Below are 27,580 nucleotides of genomic sequence, written 5' to 3' on the forward strand. Positions count from 1 at the left end.
TTTGTTTAAATCAGGTAGATAGGGAAAGCAATTGAGAGACAGAGAACCTTTTTCATTTGTTAAGCTCTTCATTTTAACTCTCCTACTTTTAGCTACTTAGTACTTTTTCTCCTGCACTTAAAACTAGCTCAAGCTCCAACCTAGTTGGCTAAGCTTATGATCCTTGCACAGGTTTCAAAAGCATGTCTCATGGGCTCTCTGGAGATGGTAAGGTACCTTTTGAATTGTTCTTGCATGTCAATTCAGAACTTACAGGTTGCAGTTGTGGTATCAGTGAACGCAGTTCTCCAGCTGCAGGCTTTTTGCTCAGTTTGGTGAAAGCAAGGGAACTAGAAGACCACTAGGAGCTGACAAGCCAAAGAGAGGCAGGAGGAAAAAGGGACTGGCTGTCCCCTGGCTGTCCCCGAGTAACTGTGGGGGTGGATGCACATGCTTGCTGCAGAAAAAAACATGCCTTAGCTTCTTCAGCTTGTCTCAGCTGAAAATGTTAGCAGCTGAGGGATGTCACAGACATTTTTTGGTGACTCAGTTTGGCACTACCCTGACTGAAGTATCCCCGTTGAGTGATCTCCAAGTTCCTTGTGTCCATCCTTCCATCCCTGCTGGCTGCTTCCAGCCTCTCTGGGGAGCGCACTCACCCCCCGTAAGCGAGGTGTGATGCGGGTGTGGAGCACGTGGCCTCCTTTACTTTGCTCCTGTCTGCACTCCACAGGTCCCTGCAGACACCACCCTAGCTCCCTGCTGGCTGTGCACGGACATATTCAGCTCTTAGCATCACCACACGATCTTGTAAAACCTTGTAATTAAAATGCTTTTATATTTTTTCAATTTCAAAACCAGGTGGATTATTAAAGGCCTTTGCCTTTTGCAGTAGCATTTATGGGTCTGCCTCAAGCAGCCACTTTTAGCAGCAATCACCCTGCTTTGTGCCGAGTTTCAAGTCAAGTTGCTTGAGTGGCAGGCAGAAATACGTGTGGTTCATAATGCCATTACTGTTCTCACTTTTTTTTTTTTTTTAAAGTAGTCAAGTTCAGATCCCATCACTGCTTCAAAATAAAGGTGCTTCCTGTTGCTGCCAGGCTGTTCATGCAGGTACACAGGCATTGGCAAAGCAGCCTGACACCAAAAATGAGACTACAGATGACCTCAAATGTTCCCAGGCCACGGCGCTGCCATCAGCCTGGCGTTCCCTTGCCTCCCACCACCACTTCGGCACTGGCCCTTGGGACCCTGTTTTGACAAACTGCAGCGCTTTCTCTTCCTGCTCTGTCAGCTGCTTTTATTTATTTGCTCAGACCACATACTTCGCTTTTTATGCTTTTTGTATTGGAAAATGCAGAAATGTATTATTTATGGAAACTTAGAAGATGATGTGCGTGCGAGAAAAGACTGGAAGAAATAAATATGGAATCCAGGAGGTATTGGCAAAGGCAAAAACTGTTGAAGTGGTACCAACTCCCAGTAAAATGCCTGCTCATCAACCGTGACACTTGGTGCAGTTACGAAATAGAAGCTATTTTTATTAGAGAACTAATAATGAATGCTGCCTAAATGAACAATGGAGAATTAAAATGGAGAACAAATGAAAAAAAAAGGTAGGAGGAGACATATTTATATCAGGTATGAGATAATTATGAAGTCTTTATGAAGGCAGACTATTTCTAGGTACAATTTGAAGACAAATGTTAACCAACAGAAAAAGACCCTGCTTACCAAGGGAAGGATACAATATTTTCACATAAGAGTTTTTCTTTGTCTAAAATTAACCAAATAAATGAAATTTAAAGACAGCAATGGTGAGTGCTGACGAGTTGCACGTGCAACAGTGGTGTGTTAACACCTGGGGTGATACCCTCTGGAACCAGCCCTGGTCTTACACCGCATCTCAGAATAGTCTAGCTGAGGGTTTTCTTCTTAGGACAAGACTACTTTTTTGGGAAAAAAAAAAAGGGGGGGGGGGGGATTTTTTGATTGAAAAAAAAATAGCATGGGCTTTTCTGATAAAGAACCCTTGGGGGAGTTCTGTTAAAAGGCATTTTCCCACTTCTCAAAATTGACATGGCACTGCTGCTGTATTGTTTCCTTAGCTATAATTCTACTAAGAGGCAGCCACAGCTGTGTTTGACCTACTGGCCAGCCCGGAGAGTCCTGCTCCACCATCCCGGGCTGTCTGGATGGAGTGAAGCAAGACTCTGCAGCCAAATTCCTCCCTCGGCCTGCAGCTGCAGTGGTCGTTCAAGGGAGTGCAGGGCGAGGAAGGAGCAGACTGTAGGGACAACGAAGGGGACGGAGGGCACCCCGCCTCGCTTCTGGGGCCCCCCAGCAGGAACTCTGTGAATTCCTCCCGGGGAGGCCCGACCCAGCACAACCTCCTGTGACACAACAGCAGCTATGGCTTGAAGTCCACCGGCACACAGAGTTCAGGAGCTGCTGCCCCTTTTCTTCTCGAGCGCTTTCATGAGGTCAGACATGAAATCTGCTTGCCTGCCTCCACCCCCAATTGGGGGTGGCCCAGCTGATCTGGGCTCTCCATCCTGTACAGCGTTTTCGTGCCTTTTTGAGGGAAGTGGCACGGGTTTCTTCATCGGAGGCGGTGGCTTGCTGGAGACAGGTGGAGGTGGGGGGGGTAAGGGCAGGTCTTCATTGCCGCTGCTGGAAGAAGGTGGCGGAGGAGGCACGAAATCGGGAGGGGGTTCACAGACATCAGACGGCGGCGGTGGTGGTGGCGGCGGCAAACCAGCCATCAGGGAAGGTGGCGGTGCTGGAAAGGTTTCGGGGTCTGCTAGGAAGATGCCGCTGTCTCGTTTGACTTTGGAGGGTAGAATGGGCGAGGCGCTAATAGCTGACGACCGCCTCTCAGGCGGAGGAGGAGGCTGCAGTGAGTTCCTCTTGTTCACGTATTTCTGTGGCCTCAACACCGGCTGTGCCTGGCCAGGTGCGCTGAGGTTATTTGGCTTAACCTTTAATAAGCAGAAGAAATAAAAGCACGAGACAGTCAGTGCACACGTAAACTAATGCACTGCCTAACAACGGTGAAAAGACGGCAGCGTGCAGCACACAGACTGGGAAAGGAGGGCGAGTACGTTTTGCCTGAAGTGTGCAAGCAGCATTTTGTTTTCTTTCTGGAGCTGCCCACAGAGCTTTGACAGTGGAAATCTCCTTGATGAGAGTATCACAGTGCTTTCTGAGTGCTGTCCTCAGAAAACAAGTGCTTTTAAACTTTTAAAGAATTGCAGTTAGTAAGACATATAAAGATACTTCCTTGATGTCCTATCCCACTGTTCGTTTCCTAAGAACAAGAAGACCTTAAAAAAAAAAATCCGTGGTGTTTTTACATCCAAAATGTGCTGAACAAGATTTGAGGACATAAAAAGCAGATATAGTTTTGGCTCTCGTTGCCATAATTTCCCATTCTAGCTGTGACTGTTGGGTCTCTGGGTAAAGCTAAAATAACGAAGTCACCTATCTCTGCCAAACTCATCGCACACAACACCAGCGAATGGAGAAGGTGAAGATATCTGGGGTTTTGAAACTTCTGTGTCTGGAGTCACTGTGCACATCACTCTGATGTGCATAGCAGAGGAAAGATATTCTGGTGATGAACAGGCGAGGGCCACTGACAAGACGGGAGAAGAGTGTTTTCTGCCTGCTGGGCAAAGCACACGCACACTCCTCCTTCATTTCTGAAAGAACAGCATGACTAACAAGCCCCTGAGGCCACTAAGTTCTAGCCATGCTTGCAAGGTCAGTAGACGTTCAAACGTTCTGAAAACTTTTTAAAGAAAAAAATAATCAAAGGATCCATCGTACAAGTTAGGAAAAATGTAGGATAGCAGTTCAGTGCAGTTATGTTTATCCTGGCAAAATTTCAGGTGGGTTTTCTTTTATGTTGCATTTGCTTGTTGACACTGAAGATAAATAAAGCCTATCTGGCAATATCTGAGCATAATTTTCTCTTCCTTTTTTTTTTTTTTTTTTTTTTTTTAAGGTGGCAGCTGGTAGCTGTTGACAGTTGCTGTACAAACATGCTATCTATCCTTGTAAACCTGTGTAGAAGTCTGTTCTCCTGAAAACATAAGCTTTTGAACAGATTAATTTCTAGTTATGTTGAATTATCAGTTTAAATCCAGCAAGCCTAGTGCTCTAGCCATAGCCCAGTGTACCCTGGAAGACTTCAAATTGATTCTTTGGTCCCAGGTATGTAGAAGCTCTGAGATGAGCAAGGCAACGTGCTTGCTTCTGTTAGAGAACAGAGCTCTGCAACCTTGCAGTCAGCAGCACTAGATTTGCCATTAAGCAAGCATAACCTGCTCGCCTTCTCTTGCTCTCTCCTTGCCTAAAAGCAGCAAGTAAATAAGACATTCAGGAGGAGGGGACCATCGGCGGAGTTCTGAGAACATGATCTATTACAGAGGAAGCCAGGTTCAGAGCAGAGAAACGGATCTTAAAGGAGAAACCCAAAGATAGAAACAGGAACTGTATGACACACAGTGCAAGTGAAAGAAAAATCCTAGGAATTTAGTTTCGCTTGTTGTGTGCTCTTAATGGAAGATGGAGGGACACGACTGATGAGTTGAAAACAAATGTTATTTTTTCTGTAGGACATGTGTATGTTTTTGAAGTCCTCACACCATATCTGACTGGTATTTTTACAGCCAGAGATGGAGCAGGTATGCCAAATTTGGAGCTTAACAAAGGACTGCATTTAGCGTTTAACAAAAACACAATGTTTGCCCTTACTTCTTCACACTTCCTTCCTTTTCTAACATACACATCTTCAGCTGTGCAAGCGTTTCCTACTCAAACCACTGTGTAACCATGGTTTTACTGGGGCACGACCTGATTTCTGTTAGAGACAAAATGGCACCAAGAATCTGGCAGCACAGACTCTTTGGCACCAGCCCAGAAGGTGTGTTCCTATTTCTGCTACGTGAACTCACAGCTACTTGTTCTGAAGAATGGAAGTGGTTTATGGCTGTGCCTTCCCATCCTGTCTGTGGCTCCAAGGCTTTTGTGTAGCAGCCACAGTTTGCAGAGGGTAAAGCATGAGGAGGAGCAGCAAGGAGTCAGCTGCTTTGTCCAAAAGCCAAATCCTTGTCACAACAGCACATGGGCACTTTGAGAGGGGAAGACAGTGGGTAAAGAGAACCAAACTTAGAAAAGTGATTCACAGGTGACATTTAGCTAGTGCACTGCTGGTATCTGCTGACCTGTGCCTCTGATGTATCCACTTGCTTCTGAGTCTCTGCAACTTCTGCACGGGATGGAGGAACAATTTGGGGAATCTGTCCATTTGCCTGAACAGCACCTGTGACAAATACCAAGGAGAGAGGGAAAAGAGGGTTACATTTTTGTGGTATTTACCAGATCAGGGAATACCAAACTAAGAAAGAGGCAATTAAAAAACCTTCACAACTTGCACCACTCACTACAGGTTTTATAAGTACTTCAGAAAAATCCACGAGGATGCCTGCTTTCTACTTTGGGCTTGTTTTGTGACTTTCTATATTCAGTTCATTACCTGAGGAAAACAATCACAATACCTTGCATTAAAACTAATACCTGTCCACATAACTCCATGACTGTAGCTGACAAACCTACAGGAAAAGCAAGTGGTAGAATTATGAAGACATGGGGCAGAAATTATCAGTGTGTGTATAAAGGCGGTGACAAATGAAGATCTTTTTCTTCTGACTGCTGGAAATGGTGATCACAGAAAGGGACGGTGAAGCCTGACACAGGAATAGAGAAGGGGAGCCACCTTTGGAAGTGGAGCTATGCAGAAATCAAACTGGCATAGTTAAGATCACTCTCTGGCCTTGAATTGTTTAAATACCTGTCTTTCTTAACAGCATTTTAAAATTTGTGGTGTAATGTAATATTAACTACACCCAGGTTTTATTGCACATTTTCCCCTTTAATGTAGCTTAGAGACTAAAAGCGCAATAGTTTCATACCAGTAAGAGTCACAAGAGCTGAAGGTTTGAAGTACTACAGATGCGCTGAGCCATTTTTTTTTTCCATAAGTTAGTTACTACCTCTGAACCTTTTCCCTCGTCTGGAATCATGGAAGCTCACTGAATTCTCAGATTAGCAAAACTCTGCTAGCTGGCTCAGCTAAAGCTCTGCAAAACTTTTGCTCACCATTCGTGTGTTTGTAAGGGATATACACAAAGAGCCCAGTACTGTCAAATGGCATAAATGAATGTCAAACCAAAGGAAAAAATTGTGGTTTTAATTAGGAAAGAAATCCCCAGCCCCTGTGTAATCTGATGAGGATTAAATTGACTCTCCAGTTTAGTCTAGGATTTTTGGAAGCTGTACATGTCAAAGTAGTAGATAGCGTTTGGTGCCCAGATACAGACATTTGTAAACCTCAGTGACTGCTTTAACTCCGTTATAATTTACAGTTCTGAGATGCTGTAAAGTTCCACTTGTGCTTTTTGGATACAAATGAACCCTTAGCAGCCTGCAGTATAAATCTAAGCACAAAGATGGTTTTAATCTTAACACATACTTTTCTGATTAGCAAAGAGATTCTATGACTATGATAAGAAATAAAATAAAATCTTTTCATTGCCATGCCTGCAAATCACACAACTGATGAAGAAGTAAGACAAACTCTGCAGTGTATTGAATTTAGTAGGGTTATTTAGGCTTCAAGGGCTGACCAAAAATGGTCTGAAGTCCTTGTGTTTTATGTCTTTGCCTACAAGCAATCCAGCATATTTAATCCTAAAAGCCATTTAGATCATTCAGACTACGGCCTGTGTTTGCTGAACGACTGACATGGAAGTTTAATAATGAGATTAAACCAGTCTTGTGGCTGTAAGTGCTCAGCAGAGAGTGATGTAAATCCCTGGGTTCTGTGGCCAGGCTGTCACTCAGGGCAAGTTACCATCTATCTGCAGCTCATCTGCTGTCCGTAGCAGAGCAGGAGCTTGGGTCCCACAATGCTCAAGGACATTGTTGCCCTCAGTGACACTGAAACTTAACAACATAGTGAAAGAGGGCAGAGAGAGATCCACTCTAGATATTGCTGTGTACTTGGCAAATAAAATATACCAGAAAGTTGGGACACAGATAAATGGTAACCTCTTTCTTCTTCTGTTAATGGATTTCATAAGCTATGAAAGGCTTGAAAGCAAGTTGTTGTATCAGCTCCTGCCACATGCCGGTACATATGGCACACAGTCAGACACTTAAAGGACCCCCAGTCAACCGAACATGTAAGTTCATGCATTCTTATGTCAAGACTTATTTTTAATATAAATGTTACAGTATTCTTTGCAAGTCACTTTCTCCAAAATTTTAAGTTGAAATAACACTTAAGAAAAAAAAAAAAAAAAAGTAGTCCAAATACAATGCAAAATATAGAAAACCAAGAGCCTAGTAGAGGTACAGAGCGTCTGTAAAAAGCAGCATCCTTCTTCTGAACATTGTGGTATTGTGCTGGCACACAGCACATGCTGCTGTTTGAGTGTCCAAAGACACAGATAGAGATGCAGACAACTTAACATGCCCGAGAGGCACCTTGCACTTGGGACACGTCAGAACCACAGACTGCACAGTTTGGGGTAAATGTGAACACACAAATGCCGGCCGCAGCAGTGACCAGGGAGTATAGGCTGTATGAACCACGAGAACAGAAGCTCCACCTGCCTTCCTGAGCATTTCTTCTGACTGCCACTGAAGTTGGTAGAGTACAGCCCTCTTCTAAGCTCATACAGCACCGCAATTTTCAGCAGCAGGATTTAGCTTGTACTGAAATCAGCCTACACAAATGGCTGATTTGTTCCATTTCTAAAATGTGAGCCAACAACTGCTCACAGTCAGTCAGTTAAGGTTATAACACTATAGTTGGGCCCCAGGTTTTATTAAAGGCAGTACTGACAACTGCAAGGCAGCAAGAATTAAAATCACCTGCCTCAGTTAGAATGCTAATGATCCTTCAGAGATATTTCAACAGAGACAACATACATGGCTAAAATCTTTCCAGGCTGCTTAACCATTTAATGGGACCCATTAGTTAAGATTAGCAGCATATTTTATGACTACAAACAATTTCCCTGGATTCTAGTCAGGATCTCAAATTTAGTACCTGTCCTTCATTAGTCCTCGAACCTGCCCCTACCCAGTACAGACTGCAGCACCAGCACGAAGCCCCGCTGGCCACCTCTCTGTTGCCATCAGGACACAAAATGTTCCATGACCCTGGCCCATCCACCCTCATTAAAGTAGCCCTGTGCATGACCAGCAGCTTGTTACTACTTCTCCCCACCCTAAACAAGCATTTATTATCATGATTTCACTCCAAAGCTTAGTAGAAAGACCATCCTCTTATATGTGCCGAGAAAAGGCAAACTAAAGCCCTGGAAAGATATTTGCAAGACTTTGAGTTGTAGCAGTATACATCACAAGTCAGAAATGCATTTATTTTTTTCTTTGTTCATTCTTGTCACATATGTACAATAATAAGATGGATAACAGCAATCTGATGAAGCTATTGTAAAAGTAAAGTTAGAGAAGAACCCAGCTCTTTCTAACCTCTGTCTCCTTTTCCTGACACCCACACTGCTACCCTGCAAATGAGCGAAAGGCTAGGAAAGAGAAGGGCTTACCCTATAACTCTCGCTTTCTGAAATTACTGTTCTCTGAATAGCCACTCATCCCTTCTACCCACTGGAAGAATAGCTCTGATGCTGCCAGTTTAGAGATGGACAAATAGGAAAGTTCAAGACATGGACCATCAGACTGTAAAATGCAGCAGGAGGTTAATGGATTTGTATTTAGATGTCAACAGAAAAATACCTTCTTAAAGTGTGCAGATTTAAACTGACCTTTGGAGGGCTGCCTGTATTCTTCAATCTTAACTTTAAAGCAAAGCCTTGGCAGATAGCTGGTTAGAGGTCAGAGCCACTCTGGTCTGTTTAGAACAAGGCATTACCTTGCTGAATGTGTGGGACATTTTTCTGAACAAAGACTACGTGCAATGCTGGTGATGACAGAAGAGGGGAACAATTGTGATTTCAACTGTTCTGAAAGCTTTAGTACCTGTTGGTAAGGATCCCTTGGGGGCAGCCGGTTCCGCATTCCCTTGATTTGTCCACCGAGATGACAAGCCAGCTTTCTTCACTGCACATTTGTAATTATCATATAATGTCTTGCCATACTGCAAAACAATTAAAACAATACAAAAAACCATGGTGTTAATCTTGAAATAGGCCAGCCATTCATTTTCCTCTTAGCTAGCTTTTTTAACTCCACCACCATCTGCCTCATTTGGCTAAAAAGTAGCTTTCTACAAGCGTCTTCCCTGTTTCTGTACAGGACCAGGTGGAAAGCATCTCCATAATAGCATAATAACACATGAATCCCCATCCCCATGACCAAATACTGTCCTACCGATATCATTCTCCTGTTTTTTGTTCATTTCAGTATCAATAAACATCTTGAAACTTGGCTTTAAAGCCAACCACATTCAATAGATTATCTTTTTCTAGTGCTTTCCAAGTATTACATTTTCATTTTTATGATGTGAATTTTTTTTTTAAATTACTGGAGACTTGGGGTGCTGGATCCTGGGCTCTACAGCAAACAGCTCTAGCAGTGTAAGACAAAAAAAAAAAAAGTCTATTTCCACCCCACACCTTTGTTAGATGTCACCCTGCAGCAAAACTGGCAGAGAAGAATATATACCTAAGAGCAGCAGGTCTGTGTATTCAGGTATAGCCAGCCAGTACACTGGGCTATGTACAAACCCACCTTCCTTAATGTGCTGTGCCAAACAAAACAGGCTGTGAATCCAGATCTTTTTGAAGAGGGTGGGGCAGACAATTTGGGTAGAACTGTTTGAAAAAGGACACACCTGGACTGAACAGAGCTTGCACAACTTTAGCCACAGCCTCTTATTATTACACCAGGTAACTGCAGAGTGAGTTTTATGAGTAGGAGTTTTATAGCTACAGAATTTCCCCTCGTGTGTTAATGAGAAAAACACACTGATCACTGGGGTACCGGAACATCCAGCAAACCCATGTTGCTCGTGCCCTTCTGCTCTTTCTTCCTATGGTAAGATTAGCATGCATATACATGTCTGTTCTTGTCACAGTACCTCCAGTTGAGGTGATGACAGTCAGTAACCTGAGGTAGACAGGACTGCACAGAAAACATAGTTAAATAAATTTACTTTTAATCTTACCTTGGCAATTCTTATTCCCGTTACCCACTGATGCAGGGTTGCTTGATCATCACAGCATAAGTACTTGATATATTGGGACTCCTTTTGAATCTGGGGATGCTGTAAGATATTAATTCATGGTATGAGACAAACATAGACATCACATCACAATACAAGAGTGCAAAGATACTGCACAAGTGACCTCGGTGAGAACACTGCCTATGGGCATCCTGTTAACATGAAGATGACTTGAAAAAAAAAGCAGCAAAAAACAAATATAAGAAAATATGAAAAAGATTATGATTATGAACTACATGTGTTACCACTGGCAGCATTTGATTGAAGTAATTTTAATGCATTGTAATAGGAATTCAAAGGCTACAGAAATCTAATAGTGATCTGGAGTTCAGTGAAGTCTAGAAGTGTCATGGTTCAAGGTCTAACACTCGGTGTATAAGCGCTGGAAGGGCGTATGTTTTTCATTGTGGTTTGTCATATATAAGGCATCCAGACTGAAAGCTGAACACAATTAGTTTCAAAGAGCATGTTAAATTTGGATAAGCATAACCTCTCAGCTGAAACAGATTTTTCCTTCAAATTCACTGCCTTTCTTTGAGCCTGGTCACAGCTTTCTTCATACACATTTTGATTCTGCTTTACTCTTGCTGTTGTTTGACCACAGTTTTGTAAAACTGCCATGTTCTCTAGGTAGAGGATCATTCAAAATGCAACACCATCGGAAGTAACCTTTCTCATTTGTTTGTACCAGAAACCTTCACAATTTTTAAGCCTTTTTTTTCTTCATTTTGAAACAATTCAAAAACAACTCTTCCCCTTACTGCTCAACATAGTAGAGATATGCAGTGACGAGTCCACCAAATGCCATGCTACTTCCTTGCCTGCCTGGGACTGAACACCCTCTCCAGGACTCGGAAGGAATTTCCTTCCCCTGCTACAGCAGGGACGCTACAGGTCTTCAACAGCTTGGATGGAACATTATACTGCCACCTCCTGATATGTAAGGAAAAGAATGAAACCAAAGGAAAAGGCTTCTTTCTCCCTCATTCACGTGTTCATTTCTATTACTATTGTCATGCATTACAGGTGCACAGTCAGCGAAATCTCACAAACACACGAAAGTGCAGCCAAACACGCCCTGTGGATTCACTACAGCCAACCTCTCCTTTTTGGCCTGGGCAGTAGAAAATCCAAAGCTGAGCTAGCAGCAAGGACTCTGGGTCAATACATGCATCATTAAGCTCATGGAGCAGAGCACTGCAGGCCTTGGGGGGCTCCATGGGACCCCACACAGCCCCGAGAGCTGCCAGCAGCTGCTGTCCCAGGCTGGTGAGCCACCGAGGTGGTGCTGATGCAGCAGGCGGGTGGCTCCTCGCAGACGTCTGCTGGTGGCTGGGGCAGCCCCGCTGCTGATACCAAACCCTGGCCATGGCCGGGTGAGCCAGGGGTTCACAAGCAGAGTTGAAGACAGAGGTCTCACCCCGCAGCCACGTGTCCCTGCTCCTGCCTCAGCGCTGCAGACACTAGGCGTGTGCTGACCCAACCATGTGTGAGGCCCCAGGGTGACCCAAAAAAAGGAACTGATTTTGGTTAAATATAACACTTTTTATCTTGATGCAGCTTTTAATTTTTTTTTATTATTTTTTTCCCCCAGCAGTACACAGCATGGCCTCACATACCATGTGAGGATGAGGGGCACCCACGGTGCCCAGGGAAGAGCAGGCTCCACTACTGCACTGTGTGGCCAGGACAGGCTGACAGACCCTCCTTACTTCCTTCCCTCATTTCTCTATTATACGATCAGTTGCAGTGAAACCATCAGAGAACTCAGCCCTAACGCTATCACTAAAAGGGAACTGTAAGCAGGCACTTCTCTGTCTGGCACAGTCCATCCCATGCACCTGGGTTACACTAGCACCAACAGAGCCCGGAGGAACAGGAGATGCAAACGACACTGCAACCCTGGGTAAATTCAATTCTTCCATCACTTTTTAATAAGTATTTAGCAATTTTGTTCCTTTATGTAAGGTCCCACTGTACCCAGCAGAGGGCACCCAAAGCTTTCAGAAATAAAAAAGCATTTTTTTTTTTTCCTTCTCCTGTTTTCATGACGGCTCAGGCCAATGGGTCTATGTACCTCCCATCATTTTCAAGTACCATATGTAACCAGCAGGTTTTCATTAAAAGAAAAAAATAGACATCTATATTTTAACAATCTTCTCCCCGGGGCACCCTGCCAAAATCCCAGTTTCACAAGAATATCCCTACTGCCAGATCAAAGGTCCCCGAGCCCAGTATCCTGACTTTGACAGTGGCCATAAATGGATGAGGGAATAGCATGAACAAGACAAGCATATCTGATACTTCCTTCTCCAGACTCTCCCTCTCTGCGACTATTTTCAGATCAGGGGATTTTCTCAGCAGGAGGTGGTTTCTCCATATTTAGATCCCTCAATGGATTTCTCCTCCAGGTGCTTCTTCAGCTTCGTCGTGAGCCCAGATGGAATTTTAGCATCCGTAACACCTTCTAGCAATGATTTTCCCAGATCTGCTATACACTCCATACATCGCCTTTTGCCCTGAACCTGACTGCTACTAGTTTCATTTATTGTTCACTTTTAGGAAGGGATGCTCAGCGGCTGACCTCTATCCACACCTCTCCATGCCACTTCTGAGCTTAGAGGCATGCATTACATTCCTCACAGGTCATCTCTTTTCCAGCCTGCAGTCTCCTAGCCTATGCAGTCATTCAATTCAGTTGTTCCTTACCTTTGCTCATTCTTGTTGCTCTTCCCTGACCCTTCTCACTGTTTACTACATCCTCTTTGAACTGAGAGGTTTGGAGCTTCACAGGTGAGAGGAAACCATATACTTGTGCCACGGTATGGCACTCTTTCATCATCTACACCTTTCCTAATCATTCCTAACAGTTTATTTATATATCTCATCACTACTGAGTACCACAACGATGCCTTCATCAAGTTAAATACCATGATAGCAGCATCTTGCTCTTGAATGGTACAGGTCACCACAAGGTTAGTAATTTCATAGGTAAAGTTCTGGTTGCTTTTGTCCCTATGCACATCACCGTGTGCGTACCTCGACTGTGCCATTTACAGTCTTCCTGTCCAGAACTTCAGTCTCATAAGGTCCTTCTGGAATTCTTTGGTCTGCCCTTGCCTTGATGCTTGGAGTAAAATAGCACCATCAGCAATCTTCCTCACCTCACCGCTTATCCTGTCTGAATATTTTGAGGCTGGGGGGTTATCACTATTCTGAGAAGTTGAGGGACTAAGTAAACAAGGCTAGTGTCCTACACTGGACCACATGGGATTATTTACTTCCTTCCCTATTCCTTTACTAGTTATCATCTCCACTGGGCAATCCATCTTAACTACTGACATTCACCACTGGGGGCCTGTTCCAAATTACCCCAATCAGCTTCTTGATTAAATTACTCTGATCAGTGACCACAATTAAATGCGATCACAAGTATATTCTGGCAATTAGGGTCCAAACTAGCAAACTGCTGAACACCCAGGTCTCATGAAGAAGGTTATACACTTAAAGCCTTGCAGGCAGCCTGTATCTCAGCATTATAACATCAGCTGAGAACTGTATGGTCTCACTGTCTCAGAAGGGGTTTCTCAGCATTGGCTCTCTTTTTACATGTAACTTTACTGATGTTTCATAAAACACACTTTGTAGTGTGTTTTTAGCATGCAACTTTGGACACGGATGCTTGATGTTTCAGCCAAGGACTGTCACACACATCCCCACCCCAGCAGCTTGCTCACTTGGGAAGTACTGGGTAGTGAAATTTGGCACCGCAAAATGGCAGAAGTCTCCCTGCTGTTGACACTGACCTTTACTAACTCAAATCTCTATTGAAAGCTTCAGGTCGCATGCGATATTTATCAGATGGTTGAAAAAATGCTGACTCGGTATAATCAATTCAAAGAATAAGGACATTCTGTGAATGAAAACCTGGTATGAAGATCCATGTAAACCAATTACCTCCTTTCACAGCTCCTGCACCTCTGGACAGTTTTTTAATACAGCACACAGAGGTAAGGAGCTCTGGTCACTGCGCATCCCTGTTCTTCTTAAACTAGATTCATAGCCCCTGTAATAACCTCTATGGGAAACTAGCAGAGGCCATAACAATATCAATCATGGCAATCATGTGAGAAATACTGTACCTCCAGACAAATGAACACTAACCTCAGGATGCCACAGCTTACGTATTTCACATGTAAAGAAAGATAAACTGCTTTGTTATGTGGTGCATGCCGTGTCCTGAAAAGGTCACTACAATCATCTGACAGCAAAGGGAAAACATCTCCTCTGGAAAGGTTTATCACAGGCAGCACCAAAGTGAATTACAAAAGAGAACTGCTTAAAAAGCGACCACCCCAGAAGATGGTTTTGGTTTGAATGAAAAGGTGTAATAAGCAAGTAGAAAGGGACTCCAACATTTTTCTCACAGAAATGTACATAGTACAGTGGTTGGAAGACAACATGGTGCATTGACATGCAGTGAGTTTGACTAGTGAACTTTTTACTCTGTTGATGTCAAAGCTCTTAATCATGATAAATTAGTAGCATTATCACTACTTTATGGCTGGGGAAACAGACACAGGTGGAAGTCTGGCCTGATTTTTCCAGGTGTTGGACATCTCTCCAGTCACTTATTAAGGCCTGAGCACCTCAAATGTCAGGCTGCAAAAGGATGTGCCAGGTTCCCCCCAGGAAAGCAGTGAAAAGCTTTGGAACAGAAGCTGGTACTCTCCTCTACCCCGCTGTCTCTTCTACAAGTATCAACTGCCTGGAGATAAAGAAAGCAGAAACACTTGAATATAACAAGCTTATTTTCTGAAGAGGTTTAAAAAAATGTATTTGTGCACAGATACATTTTCAGATATAAAGTAAACTCTTTGCCTAAGGGAAAAAAAATAGAACATACTGAAAACCTGAAGAAATGGGAACTGAAAGATGTGGTTTCTATGGTTTGTGCCAAAATAAATGACTAAACGCGATCACGTCGCGTATGCATGAAATCAGAGATTATCCCAATAAAATGTTCTTTTTCTTCACCTTCTCCCAACACCGAAGATGAAAAGTGAAGTGAAGTTATTCAGGCATCTCATTGGATTTCTTGTGCCAAAATATATGGATCATTGCTCAGTCTTTGAGGCAGAAACAATAGCCAGAAGCATAAAAACAGCAACTAGCTTTGGATCAAAAGCCTTGGCTTTGTCTAGATTTCCTCCAAATAGTCAATGTTATTTGATAGCTTATCTCCTGACAATGAACTTGTGCTATCTTGAGCTAGATTCTCAGCAAATCTGAGACTTATCTGACTCCCAGGGCTGCAAGTAGAATTAATACGCAGCACCCTTTCAAAAATCACTGCTAAGTGGTTCAAATTTGCTGTCTGCTGTTAAATGTGGCCTATTTCTGGTGTTACACACTCCTTGCATTAAGATCACCAGGTTTACCTGATCTTTTGAAGACCTGTGTGACTTGCAAAATAAAAGAGTAACTGCTCTGCTGTAAGGAAATTATTCTTCTGACTTCCACTTCTCTAATGACTGAGACAACATTTTTAGTTCATTAAAAACGTCATGTAGCCATTGTAACCAAAGAGTACTGCTTTATGCAGCAAATAAAAATATCAAAACCTGTTATATCCCTTTTCTCACGGTCCTTCCTCTGGTCTTATTCTTCCCATTGTTTATATATTTATCTTACAAAACTGTGTGTGTGTACTATAATTTCATGTATCTGAGGGTCATCTGTAATTAAAAAAAAACCTGCTTTTTTATCTAACAATTAATTTTACTCTGAAGTATCTGAAGCAGTCACACGCACATAACAGTTCAAAATTTTCACATGAAGAACTAGACGATTTTCTGTTGTGTCTCCTTGCTTCCCGTGCTGACCATTTGTTCCATGTCTTCTGTCTCCACCACTGCTAATGTTCACCTCCTACCTTCTTAATTGTCATTGTGCTCAATGCACGGCGCATGTGACTCAGTCTGCGACGGAGCACACTGGGTGTGAGGGAGGAGGGAATCAGCACTGGAGTGACTAAACATCAAATTACCTGCTGGAATGATGCCACTGTTGCAAACAGAAGCTATTCTTCCTGAAAATTTACTTCCCAAGTCCTTTGGATCGTTCTATTTATTTATTTATTTATTTTTAATTTGGTAGTTTCCAAATGGCACCAGGAAAACTTAGCTGTTTAGACTGTACAGGAAAACGTACCCAGCTGTGGAAATAGATGATTTGCCTTTGTCTCAGTTTATCCCCAGGAAACCAATTTTTTTCATCCTAGATTAATTCAGCATTATGCACCATTACCTCCAGATTACTCAAGCAAAACCAGCACCAATAAACTATAATTAAATTCACTCTTTGTCACAGGCACATCAGACTGACTAAACCAGCAAATTTGCATATAGATTACCTTGCTATTTGTCTGCTTTGAAAGATTTTTCAACATGGTATGACAAAAACAGCTCCTGGACTAGCGTACACACACACACAATGCACAAAATAAATGTTATGTTCAGAATTTCTGCTCGCTGCAGCCAAAGCTGTCGCTAGCAAGAGCCATTCCCTCATGCTGGAATCTTTTTTTTTTTTTTTTTTTTTTTTTTTTTTTTCCTGAAGCTTTTAGCTTCAGAATATGAAACAAATCACAAAAGGTCTCATCCATTTCCCTGGCATTCCCCACATAATGTAGTAGACGGTGAAAGAGAAGACCTATAGGGAGTCTAGGTATAAAAATTGCCATTTTTAAATGCAAAGGATACTGCGAGGAACCAAATGGCTCCAACTTGCACACTTGCTGTGTGCAGCATGAGAAATTACTTTGTCTGTGAAGCAGAGAGATTTCTCTTTCCTCTCTGCTTCTCACCTTGGAAAGGCCAGCAGTCTCCGCAGGGTGGTGGGGGGAGCCGTGCTGCTCCCCTCCCTCTCCTGCCTCCTCTGCCAGCCCTGAGCTTGGCAGAGGCAGGTTTGAGGGAGGGTTTTCCTTCTCAGGTGGCTGCCCTTTCCTTTCCTCCTTTCTGCATACAGTGGTGTCTACTAAGAAAAGACCCATTTCATCTGATCTCAAAGTTAAAGGTGGAATCTTTAAATTTTTGTAAGTGTTTCCTTTAGGCTGAGAAATAAATAGGAAGAAGCTGCATGCTTGCAGGAGTAGATGCTCCCAAAGTGCTTATTTTATTCAGGGGCTCTATTTTCAGTACGTTGAGGGGCTTTTCTCTTGTTTTGAGTTTTTTAAGTTCCTCCTTTGAGAGAGGAAGGCTTGTTCAGCACCAGTACAGAACAATTCAATTTAAGAGGGTTGTAACTCACCACAGCCCCAGTAGTTACTGGGAAATAACACAGTTTTTCAAGCTTTAGTGTTGCCCCAAAGCCTAAGGATTCCTGAAAACCAAGTCCACTGGGGCCTCTGTGCCAGGCTGTACTCTCTCTCATCCTCTGGACCCAGCCACATCTGTTCTGTTTTGCTGCACAGGTCAGCTAAGGGTGACCCTGCTCTGACACCACCGGGCCAGCTGTGCTCTTTTCGGTTGGTCCCAGCTGGGCTTTCCCCTGCCTGAAAGGAGCTGATGTGAGGAAGCAGCTGCTTTGTTCAGTTGCTGCAGTTGTCTCCTGAATCATCTTGAAAAGAAACTCCTGGATAAGCTCAGCAAAGTGTCCTATCTTTTGCTGGCAGACACTGCGATGTGCTTCTGAGTTGGTTTTGACACACCGCTCTTTTCCTCGTTATCTTGTTATGATTAATGAGCAAGCAAAAACCTCCCCATTTTAGATCTGAGCTACAGTACATACAACAGGGTGCTGGTGTGGCAGGACAAAACGGTAGGCAAGGAACACTCACAACTCATCACACTACTCTAGCTATAGTGTGTACCTATATACGTACATAAAGACACCATCCTACAGAATGGACCTGCAGCCCAGAACACTTGTAAGACCGATTTCAAAATGCATCGTCTAAGTGCAGCTGCCAACATCACAGGCTGCAAAACCTACACTGGCTTCTGTCTTAAGTATGAAAGCAACCTATCCGCGATGTGTATGATCTTGTTGTTACACTAACATCAGCACCCAAGCCAGCAGCAGCTAATTAACCCAGGTGTGACCACTGAAGTTGAAATTAAATGGCTAGATTAAGAACCAACCAACCAAACAATAAAAAGCCAACAAAACAACAGGACAGAAGGAGCTGCCTGCTCATAGGCTTTGTGATTGGATGCATGCTCTGTGTGTTAGCTGGGGCAGGCACTAAGACCACAGGCTCTCTGTCCCTGCAAGCCCCTCACCTGACTGTTAGCCTAAGAGAAGAAACTGGAGAAAAAGTCCTCATCCTATTTAGAAAGATCAGGGTGAAGCAGTGTTCAAAGAAATGTCCCAGAGACATTGAGGCAAAAGCTCATATAGTTCAGGGCAGTGTCAAGACAACCTGAGAGATCTCATTCTAGCTAAAACCAAGTCACCAGTGTTGGTTACAGTTAACGATAGTTCTAGGGTTCCTCTTTCCTGCAAACTCTTGATGATTCCTTGCAGACAGATGCAAAAATGACAGAAATGCCCTGCTCATTCTCAAAATATCTCTTGCAGGCTCTTCCTTCCCTAAATGTGCAAATGACCAGGTTAGGAGTTCGCAGAAAGGAATACTGCGTTTTTTCTCCCTGAAATATATGAGACAGGACCTTTGTAGGTGGTACAAATGTTACTGTTTTTAGGCTAGTTAATTGTTTGGAGGGCTCAACATTCAAATGGGGACTGGAGGAAAAAAAAGGATGTTTCCTTCAAGATGAAGTCACATTCAACTCCAAATCAGACCATCTCACTGGCCATTTGCTGCCCTTTGAAGGAACAAAAGGCATTTCCCCCGTTCTTGAAGTAAGGATGTCAATTGATTTAAGAAGTAGAGTCTGAAGTAAATAGGAGAGTTTTTCAGCTCAGTGCTCAAATCAGGGAAATTATGCCTGCTTTAAAATTCAGCAGGACTAGCACAGAAGCAAGACACTGCTGAAGCTGCTAAGTCCCTGTATTTCTCCTGCACTGTAAAGTACAAGCTGGTCTTTTGCCTCTAAGCTGGGCAATTTCTTTTGTAACATTTGAAACACAGCAGAGCAAGTAACTTGGCTGATGACTGCTCACCACTTTGAGGGAGCAGTTCCTCCGTTCCTAAGGAGCTCCTCAGGATGCTCAGAAAGCTGAGTTGAGCATCCACATTCCTCCAGAAGCACCAGGTTACCAGGATAATGAAGACAAATGTTTACCTGTTAAATCTATTGCCTTTTGCTCACTTCACCTGTCTGTAGAATTACTGTCATTCCGTCTTGCAGACTTTATTCTCAAAATACAACAGGGTGAGAAATATCTCAAGGACGATGGTTTGTTTTCCTTTGACATTTCTGAGCAAGTGTCTCCCAGCAAGAGAAATATTTTCTTCTGGGAGTCATCCATTGGAAAACAGGCAGGAACAAAATGTGACTAAATGTAATAAATGGCTTTACATCCTTCTCCACACACTTGTGTGCCACCAAACATCCAATCAGAGAAACCAACATTTAACTTTGTTCTTTCCCTTAGCCTACAGATCTCAAGATGTATTACAACCTCAACTCCAACTGAAGGTAAAAGAGGAAGGATATGACACTCATCTCAGCTGCGTGCCTTCAAAATAATATATATTGAACTTGAACTACTGCATGGACATTATAAGAAATACCAAAATCTCCACTGCGTCACCTTCAGAAAGCCACTCAAAGTGAGAGGTTTCCATAAACAACAGAAGATTTGAAGATACCAAAGCTTCCCTATTCTTCCTTGGCAACTCCAGCCACTGCAAAAGGTAGTAGAAGCCAAGTCTGAAGCTGAGCGAGTCAGGAATCTACCAAATGCTGACTTGTGGGAATTAAAATGAAGAACAATCAGTGTAACATAATCTATTCACCACAAAGCAGGGTTGCTTGGATATAATGATCTCATCAACATGATGTTTATCCTAGCATACCACAAACACATTTAAGAAGCATCAGAGAAAACATTTTTGCTGAGTATGTTTCATACATTTATAAGCCTACTATATATAAAATTTCCCTAGTGAGCTCTTGATCTTGTTCTTCACATCTCATGTTGAGGGTACAGTGCTAACATCACACATCTAGTAAAGCAAGTATTTTAGTCTAATGGTGACTTTTTTTTTTTGTATAAGTTCTTATTTATACCTCTTTTCACAAAAGATGGGAATAAATCCAGAAAGTTTTCCCACTCATTGTTAACAGTTAAATACATTGCTACATACACCTCAGAAATCACGCTGTTATTCTCATCTGAATAGAAAATGAATAATTGTTATTAAATTAGTCAGATACTCCTCTGACCAGTCATTTGGTTTGGACTGGACCTTGTAACAAGATCTGAGATAGGTAGATATATACACACACACATATGGTCTCAATGATTTAGAAAATCTATTTCCCCTTCTTTTTTTAAATCACCTTCTCTTTTCCTTTTTTTATTTTTTTCCACTGAGAGTTGTAGTTTTCAGAAATAATGCTCACCTGTTGATTTCAGAAGGATCATCTCTATTAAAAAAAAAAAAAAGAATGAAGTTTCTTTCCCCCCATCAAGCATTTTATGGAGAACTTTACTATTAAAACTTCTTAGCGCTGCTAATTAGTTACATCTGCTACGGAAAACAAGTCAGAGTCTATAAACCACTTCTGCTTGGCCATGTGTAAATTAGGCTAGTAGACATTTTGAAACTGAACAAAAGAGTGCTGTAAGTGTGCAGCTACAGCTGGAAATGTGGTATTATAAGTGACCTCTGATGTGAATGTTTCCTGTACCTTTTACTGAGATGGCAAAATACCATTTTCTCATATCTTGTTTACAACACAGACTTTTAAATAGACAAGAATCAGAGAGATTATTTTCTGTCTTTCTTGTACGCAGTAATCCCACTGTATTCTAAAACCTGTATTAAAGACAGATCGGAAATAGAGCCTAGCTACTGAAGCTGCAAAGCTTCATTTCTGCTACCTGAACTATGTGAAGAGCCTGGGATTCTTTTCCTTTCCTGAGAGAAACGTGGAATTCCCAGCCTAGCTGCAGTGCCATTACCTGGAGTGGCAGCAGTGCAACACGTATTTCCATAACAAGAATTTAATGACTGTGTGAGCAGTGTCTTTTGCACTCATGCCACAACTAGTTGCGCAATAAAATATGCCACACAAAATGTCTTGCCTCAATACAGGCAAGATTTTGCATCAACATACTATTCAACAGGTATGACTACACTGCAAAAACAAAAAAAAAGACATGAAAGTGCTGCCTTGTGTGCCATTTGTCTGGATGTGTCCAGTCACCTAAGGAGTCACTGGAAGCATACTCAGCCTTGTTCTGAAGAAAACTTTATAGATACAGTGTAGATATTCATCATAGGACTACCAGTCCTGTAAGCTCAGAAGATTCTCAAGGTATGTTGCTAATCAAGAATGAAATAAAGAAGAGAAAAACATGATTTTGCAGGAGGTATTGTGTCTCGTAAGGGTCCATGGACCTTGAAACTTAAATACATTTGCATATACAGTAATTTGTGTATCATAATTGCAGAACTTATTTTTCTTGTATGTTTTTCTTGTACATTTTCTCTTACCTTTAGGACAAAGCAGTGATCTGTAGGTGCCTTATATTTCACTTTGTGTTGAGAACCGTAATAAACATTCATATTCTCAAACTGAATGAAGCATGCCAAATCCCGGGATGTCTACAAACAAAAACCAAGCACAGCATTGTTAGAACAAATTAAATTTTGATGTGAGACTCAATAAAGGAGTATCTTCAAGTGTATAGTGCTGATGTTTTTTACTTTTTTTAACTGTTACAAAGTTGACTGCAGAAAGAAGAGTGTGTATACTTCAACATTTGGAAGAATGTCAGTACAGATCAGGAATAATATGTAACAGTGTAATATTTTGATGTTTTTCTGGTTTTGTTATGCTTTGTTGCTTTGTGTGGAGATTTTGACTTATGGCTTAAAAAAAAAAAAAAAAAAAAAAAGGAGGAGACCATAGTAAGAAATAACTTTTGTAAAAAGATACAGGCCTTGCAACCACACCCTTACAATTCTGATTAGAAAATGATGGCCTGGGGTTCTAAATTGAATTGGGAGCTTGACTCTCTTTGATATATGTAACAAATGTAAACTCCCATCAGAAAATGAACACACATTTCATCTGCTTTGCTTGGAATCTTCTCAAATTTCCTGGCAACATTCCTGTTCTGTTTATCATAACATTTACTTATTCACAGTATGTTGCTTAAGTAACAAGGTTTCTGTTACTGGCAGGCTTTTTTTTTTTTTTTTTTTTTTTTGTGAAGAATTCTGCATACAAAGCATACCTTTTGCAATCCTTTGAGTGGAAATGCAGAAACGGCTATGTCATATGGTCACTGTTGGTTAAACTGAGATATCAGGAAATTGTGAAAACAAAACAACAAAAAAAATGAAAACAACCCCTCATTTCCTCTAAGAATGGGGTTATATTTCCACATATGATGGTTCTTCTAGGTTGTTTTCACTCTTAGTGCTACTTTCACTACAATATGCTCTTGAGTTGGATTTATTTATGTTACTGCATTTATAAACTGAGTTTGCAACTAAGATTTTTGGGGGAAACACTCCATATGGTATGTAGACCTGGCTTCTCTCTCCCCCATCTCTTCTGAAGTTCATTTCAGGGATTTGACATAGAGTATATGAACCTAAGCTCTTCTGACACTGCAAGTTCCCAAACATGCTCAAATATATGCAGTATAATAAGGAGTTTCCTTTCCCTTTAGGAACCAGGTCATGGCAATTAAAACCAATATGAATGCAGTTGTTATTTTCTTCTAAGAAAAAACAAATTTGCATGTAAGGCACAAAGACACTTATTGCTAATATTTCTCCAATGTTAATATGACTAGATGAAACAACATCATTAACAGAAACATTTTAAATTTATATCTACAATTCCAATTCTGCTGTTTTGTGGCCTTTTCCATTAACAACACGTTTCTGAATGGTATAATTAGGGTTAAACTAAAGAAAGAAGTGAAGATGATAGTGCTGACTGGTGTCTGGTTTGTTCAGCAACAACTACAACAACAACAACAAAAAAAAAATACACTAAAGGCATGTGTATAAAATTATCTGGAAATGTCCCTGTATTTTTATAGGTTTGCCCTGTATTTTACAGCCAACACGAAGTGCAAAAGGTATGCCAGACTTCTTTGCTTTTTAGTAACACATGAAAACACGATTACATGATGAATTTCAAACCAACTGCAGCAGCAGCAGATAGTATTGCCCACCAATAGTTTGTTTCTGCACCTCAGTGAAAGGGATCACTTTACCCACACTGAATGACTGCAGCAAGTTGCACACTCTTCTTACCACCTCGACATGGGATGAACTCTCCTAATTTAAGGGCTTTGACTGAAAATCTCTATGAAATACTGTTGCAGTGTTTTCAGATGTTTAGCACTCTCAATGCATGCTGCTCACCTAACAGAGACTATTGTCTCCACAAAAGAGACACGTACCTGAGCCTCAGCTCTTCCAATAGCAAGTCCAGTGACTAACTTAAATCACCATTAAGCATTGATTTGGGCTAACAGACTTGATACTCTATGCAATGGCTGAGTCATGGACATATGGAACCTTTTGCTGAAGCTGTTATAGAACCAGGAGCAACAGTTGATTGTGGTACCTTCTTAAAGAGCTGTGTCTTTTTCCTAAATAATTTGAGTAAAGGTCCTAAGTCACTGTGAGTGACTGGCTGAGTACAGTTTTTAACAGTGGCTCAGTTATAGGCAAGGTGGTAGAAAGGCTGCAGCAATCAGCAGGCAATGAAGTGTTAAAATAAAAGAACTGTTCCAAGGTGAAGGTATGGCTCAGTCCTCAGCTTTTTTGGAGTTCATCATCTGGAAAAGGAAAGCACTTTCCTCATCTGTACTGTAAAGGAAAGTCACTAAAACAGGCATCACTGGAAGATGAAAAAAAGGTTGGGTATCTATAAGTATACGCATGCCCTGCTTAGGCACTGTGCTACTGGCTATCCTTGGAGGCAAGATACAAGGAAAGTATCCAAATGGACTTTTCATTTCATTATTCTTATACTCTTTCTACGTTAAGTGCCTTCCACTTAACAAGATTGTGCTAGATGACTGGAGAACTGAAAACTGTTATCTCAGGGTCAGGTAAAGTCACATTAAATTGCTGTAAAAGTAGCAAGGTAATCTAGGTCTGTATTTCACTGAGATTTGGTTATAAACACAGGTCACTGGAACAGTGACACTTTCTTTAGAAGCTATCTTTTTTTTTCCTTCCTTTGCAAATTTAGTCAGGGAATGGCAAAACAGTTACATTTCACCACACAAATCATAAGAGTAAAGCTCCATCCTCAACATCAGAATTTTCAGTTGTGAAGCATTAGCAGAGCTGCATGTGATAACAGAATTGGTTTTCAAAATATATATATAAAAAAACCACAAACACCAAAAACATTAGTTTCAGAAGCCACCATTTTCCCTCATCACAGTGGAAACGAGAAGCCAGCTGTTCCCTTGTGCAACATACCCAGGACCACTTTGCTTCTCCAGTGTTGGCAATTCAGACTCTAAATATTATGCAATACTAGATGTCAGTACATTTGATTCTATCAGGTGGATGTTTCTGTCTCAATTCTTTCTACTCAAAGGGTAGTCTTAAAATACTTTAAAAGCACCACACTTTCTCTAGGTGAAGATCCCTGTAGGAAAAAAACCATGCCATTTCTGCATGCTGGTTATTGGCACAGGAAGTTAGCATTCAACAAAGTCAGATTGTGCATTTTTTGTGATCAGAAATTAGTTTACTTCAGAGTTTTTTTTAAATATACTTCCACAGGGAACCCATATAACAGTGAAGTACTTTAGCAACATAACACCAACTGAAAGATGCTGTGCTGTTTTTCTTCCCCCTACTGATTTCCGGAGGAGTGAAATTTCTTTAATGCTTTTATCTCTCCATGGAAATCAAAAGGAGGGAAACGTGACAGGATTCAGCGACTACATTCTAATATTTGCACAAGTGGTGCAGACAAAGTTAAAAAGCAAAACAAACAAACAAAAACCAGCAAAAAAGCCACACTCTCAGATATGGCAGGCAGTGCTCTTAATATGTCGCCTTGGGAGTTCTTCACTTTCACCTCCATGAATTGTTTTATTCCTAAAAGTATTATTTGGCTTCCTGACCTTGGTTTTTCCTTTGGGTACATAATAAATTCCAGAAGCTCGTAGAAGAAAATAACGCCTCTTCCAGGACTTTTTTCCATCTTCTTTTAAATAAAGGGCTCCTTCAAGCTCTGGCACAATGACAGATGCCCCACAAAAGCTTTCCTGTGCAACAAAAATAATATAATTCAGAATAAATGGATTTAAGCACATCCCTACTAATAAATAGCAGAAAAATACTCCCTTGAAAAATAAAGACATTTCCTGTGATAGTAAACATATTAACATGAGGAATGCAGTTACCAGGGGGATAAACACCTTAGATAGGCAAAGGAAACTTTTCCAAGCTAATGTGGTAATTCAGACATGCAAGCTGGATGCTCACACTGGAAAAGAAGGCTTGCAAACCCTCCATTCTCTAAAGGGTCAAGGGAAAAAAAAAATACAAAAAGTTTTAATTAGATATAGATTTACCCAATGAAGGCAATAAAACAGAATGCTTGATATTGCTGCTGTTGCTTTTTCTCTGTTGCTGTATGTATAGGTTCTGTAGAGAGAATCTTTAGAGATCGCTTAGAAGAAAAATCCCCCTTAATCATCACTTTCACTTCTAAATACATGATAGCATTTGCAACACTCTTTAAACAAATATACTTCACTGTTTGCTTGAAGGGCCTGGTGATGGGCAATTTTTAATGCCAACACTCTTGTACACTTAATATTTTGGTTCAGATTTTACCAGGACTTCTGGTTAACATCTATTGCCTTCGTGATGACGCAGTGATTTTAAAATAGAAATCCTCAGGCAACCAAGAAAGGTATTCCTTTCCTGATCTTTTACCAAAATGCTTTCCAGGAAAACCGTGATAATCTTTCACAAAACTTCAACATAACTCTGGATTTTTCTCTCACAAATCATACAGCTGAAGTAAAACTTTAGCAGGAAAGGCAAGGGGCTACACAGACTTCCTGAAAAAGTGCAAAGGTTCTTTTTCTGTTGCAGTACAGCTAACGATTTGAGGTAGTGAGAAAGTTTCTAACACAAAATAGAATTGTTTGCTACTGATCAGTCTTCCTAATATAAAGTCACAAAAGCTGACCTAAGGGTGTGGCACAATTGTTTCTTATATTTGTGTTTGCACAACATTGCCTTGATTGGTAACGTGTTATTACCCTTTGTAGAAACGCTAAGCATGAACATTTCATTGCATTGCGGTCTGTAACAATAAACCCATTCTCCATCATTTAATTTCTGATAGGGTACAAACCCTGCATTTTTAGTGGTGAGCAGCAGATGCAGAGGAAAAGCCAAATGTTAAACCTTAGACACAAAGCTGCTGTTAGCAACCATCACAGAACTTCCTGTTGTTGCACTTCTGCCCACAAAGAACTGAACCCTGTTGTTACAGAGCAGATGCAGACGGTGGCAGAGTTTTGGTGACAGTTACAACTTCAACCTAGAAAGCTGGCTTACCTCCAGTAAGGCCTCTTTGTTTTTATCGTTCATTTCTTTGCTTTCATTCTTCCCTTTGTTTGCCAGGTAGAAATTCTGATTAAGACACAAAAGAAATGGACGTTGTTTATAAAGATAGCAATACAACAAGTAAGTAGATCACTACAAACTCATTCAATTGTTATTCAGTCTTCTGATACTGAGTATGCGTGCTAACAAATGTAGGAAGCAGTTGCATATGGATTCTTACAGAAAACCTGTCACCTTTGCTTACTGATGAGTTTTGATTCTTCATTTCGAATATAATAGAAAAGTAATTCAAAATTACTTTTGGCTATGTATTTACAGCCTCCCAAAATTTAAAAACACCTTTGGCTGTTTCTCTGGATCAATGGGTTTGATTTTATCATTCCCATTTTCACCGTTTCCTATAATATTATGGTAGCAGAGAACATAATATTTTGCATGATGATGTAAGATGAAGAAAATGCAACACCAAAAGGCTAGAAAGCATTTTTCCTAACAACCCAATTTGATAATTTTCATGCTTCATATCTTCATATCTAGCACTCAATAGACTCAGTTCTTCATTTTTAATACCAGTGGTCATATGCAAAGCGTTTCTCAAAAAT

General features: G+C 41.3%; 1 protein-coding gene across 1 annotated transcript in view; it reads right to left on the bottom strand.

The window, feature by feature from the left end:
• Positions 1–2,400: 2,400 nt before the first annotated feature.
• Positions 2,401–27,580, bottom strand: part of APBB1IP (amyloid beta precursor protein binding family B member 1 interacting protein) — a 61,017-nt gene continuing 35,837 nt past the window's right edge. Inside the window, exons 8-14 of the mRNA XM_032182282.1 lie at positions 26,970–27,044; positions 25,517–25,660; positions 21,894–22,004; positions 10,202–10,300; positions 9,055–9,172; positions 5,211–5,308; positions 2,401–2,960 (exon numbers count right to left, since the gene is read on the bottom strand). Coding sequence (XP_032038173.1) covers positions 2,421–2,960; positions 5,211–5,308; positions 9,055–9,172; positions 10,202–10,300; positions 21,894–22,004; positions 25,517–25,660; positions 26,970–27,044 — 1,185 coding nt within the window. The 3' untranslated portion in view covers positions 2,401–2,420. The remainder of the gene's footprint in view (positions 2,961–5,210; positions 5,309–9,054; positions 9,173–10,201; positions 10,301–21,893; positions 22,005–25,516; positions 25,661–26,969; positions 27,045–27,580) is intronic.

The sequence above is a fragment of the Aythya fuligula genome, chromosome 2 (genome assembly GCF_009819795.1).
Source record: "Aythya fuligula isolate bAytFul2 chromosome 2, bAytFul2.pri, whole genome shotgun sequence".
NCBI classification, from domain to species: Eukaryota; Metazoa; Chordata; class Aves; order Anseriformes; family Anatidae; genus Aythya; species Aythya fuligula.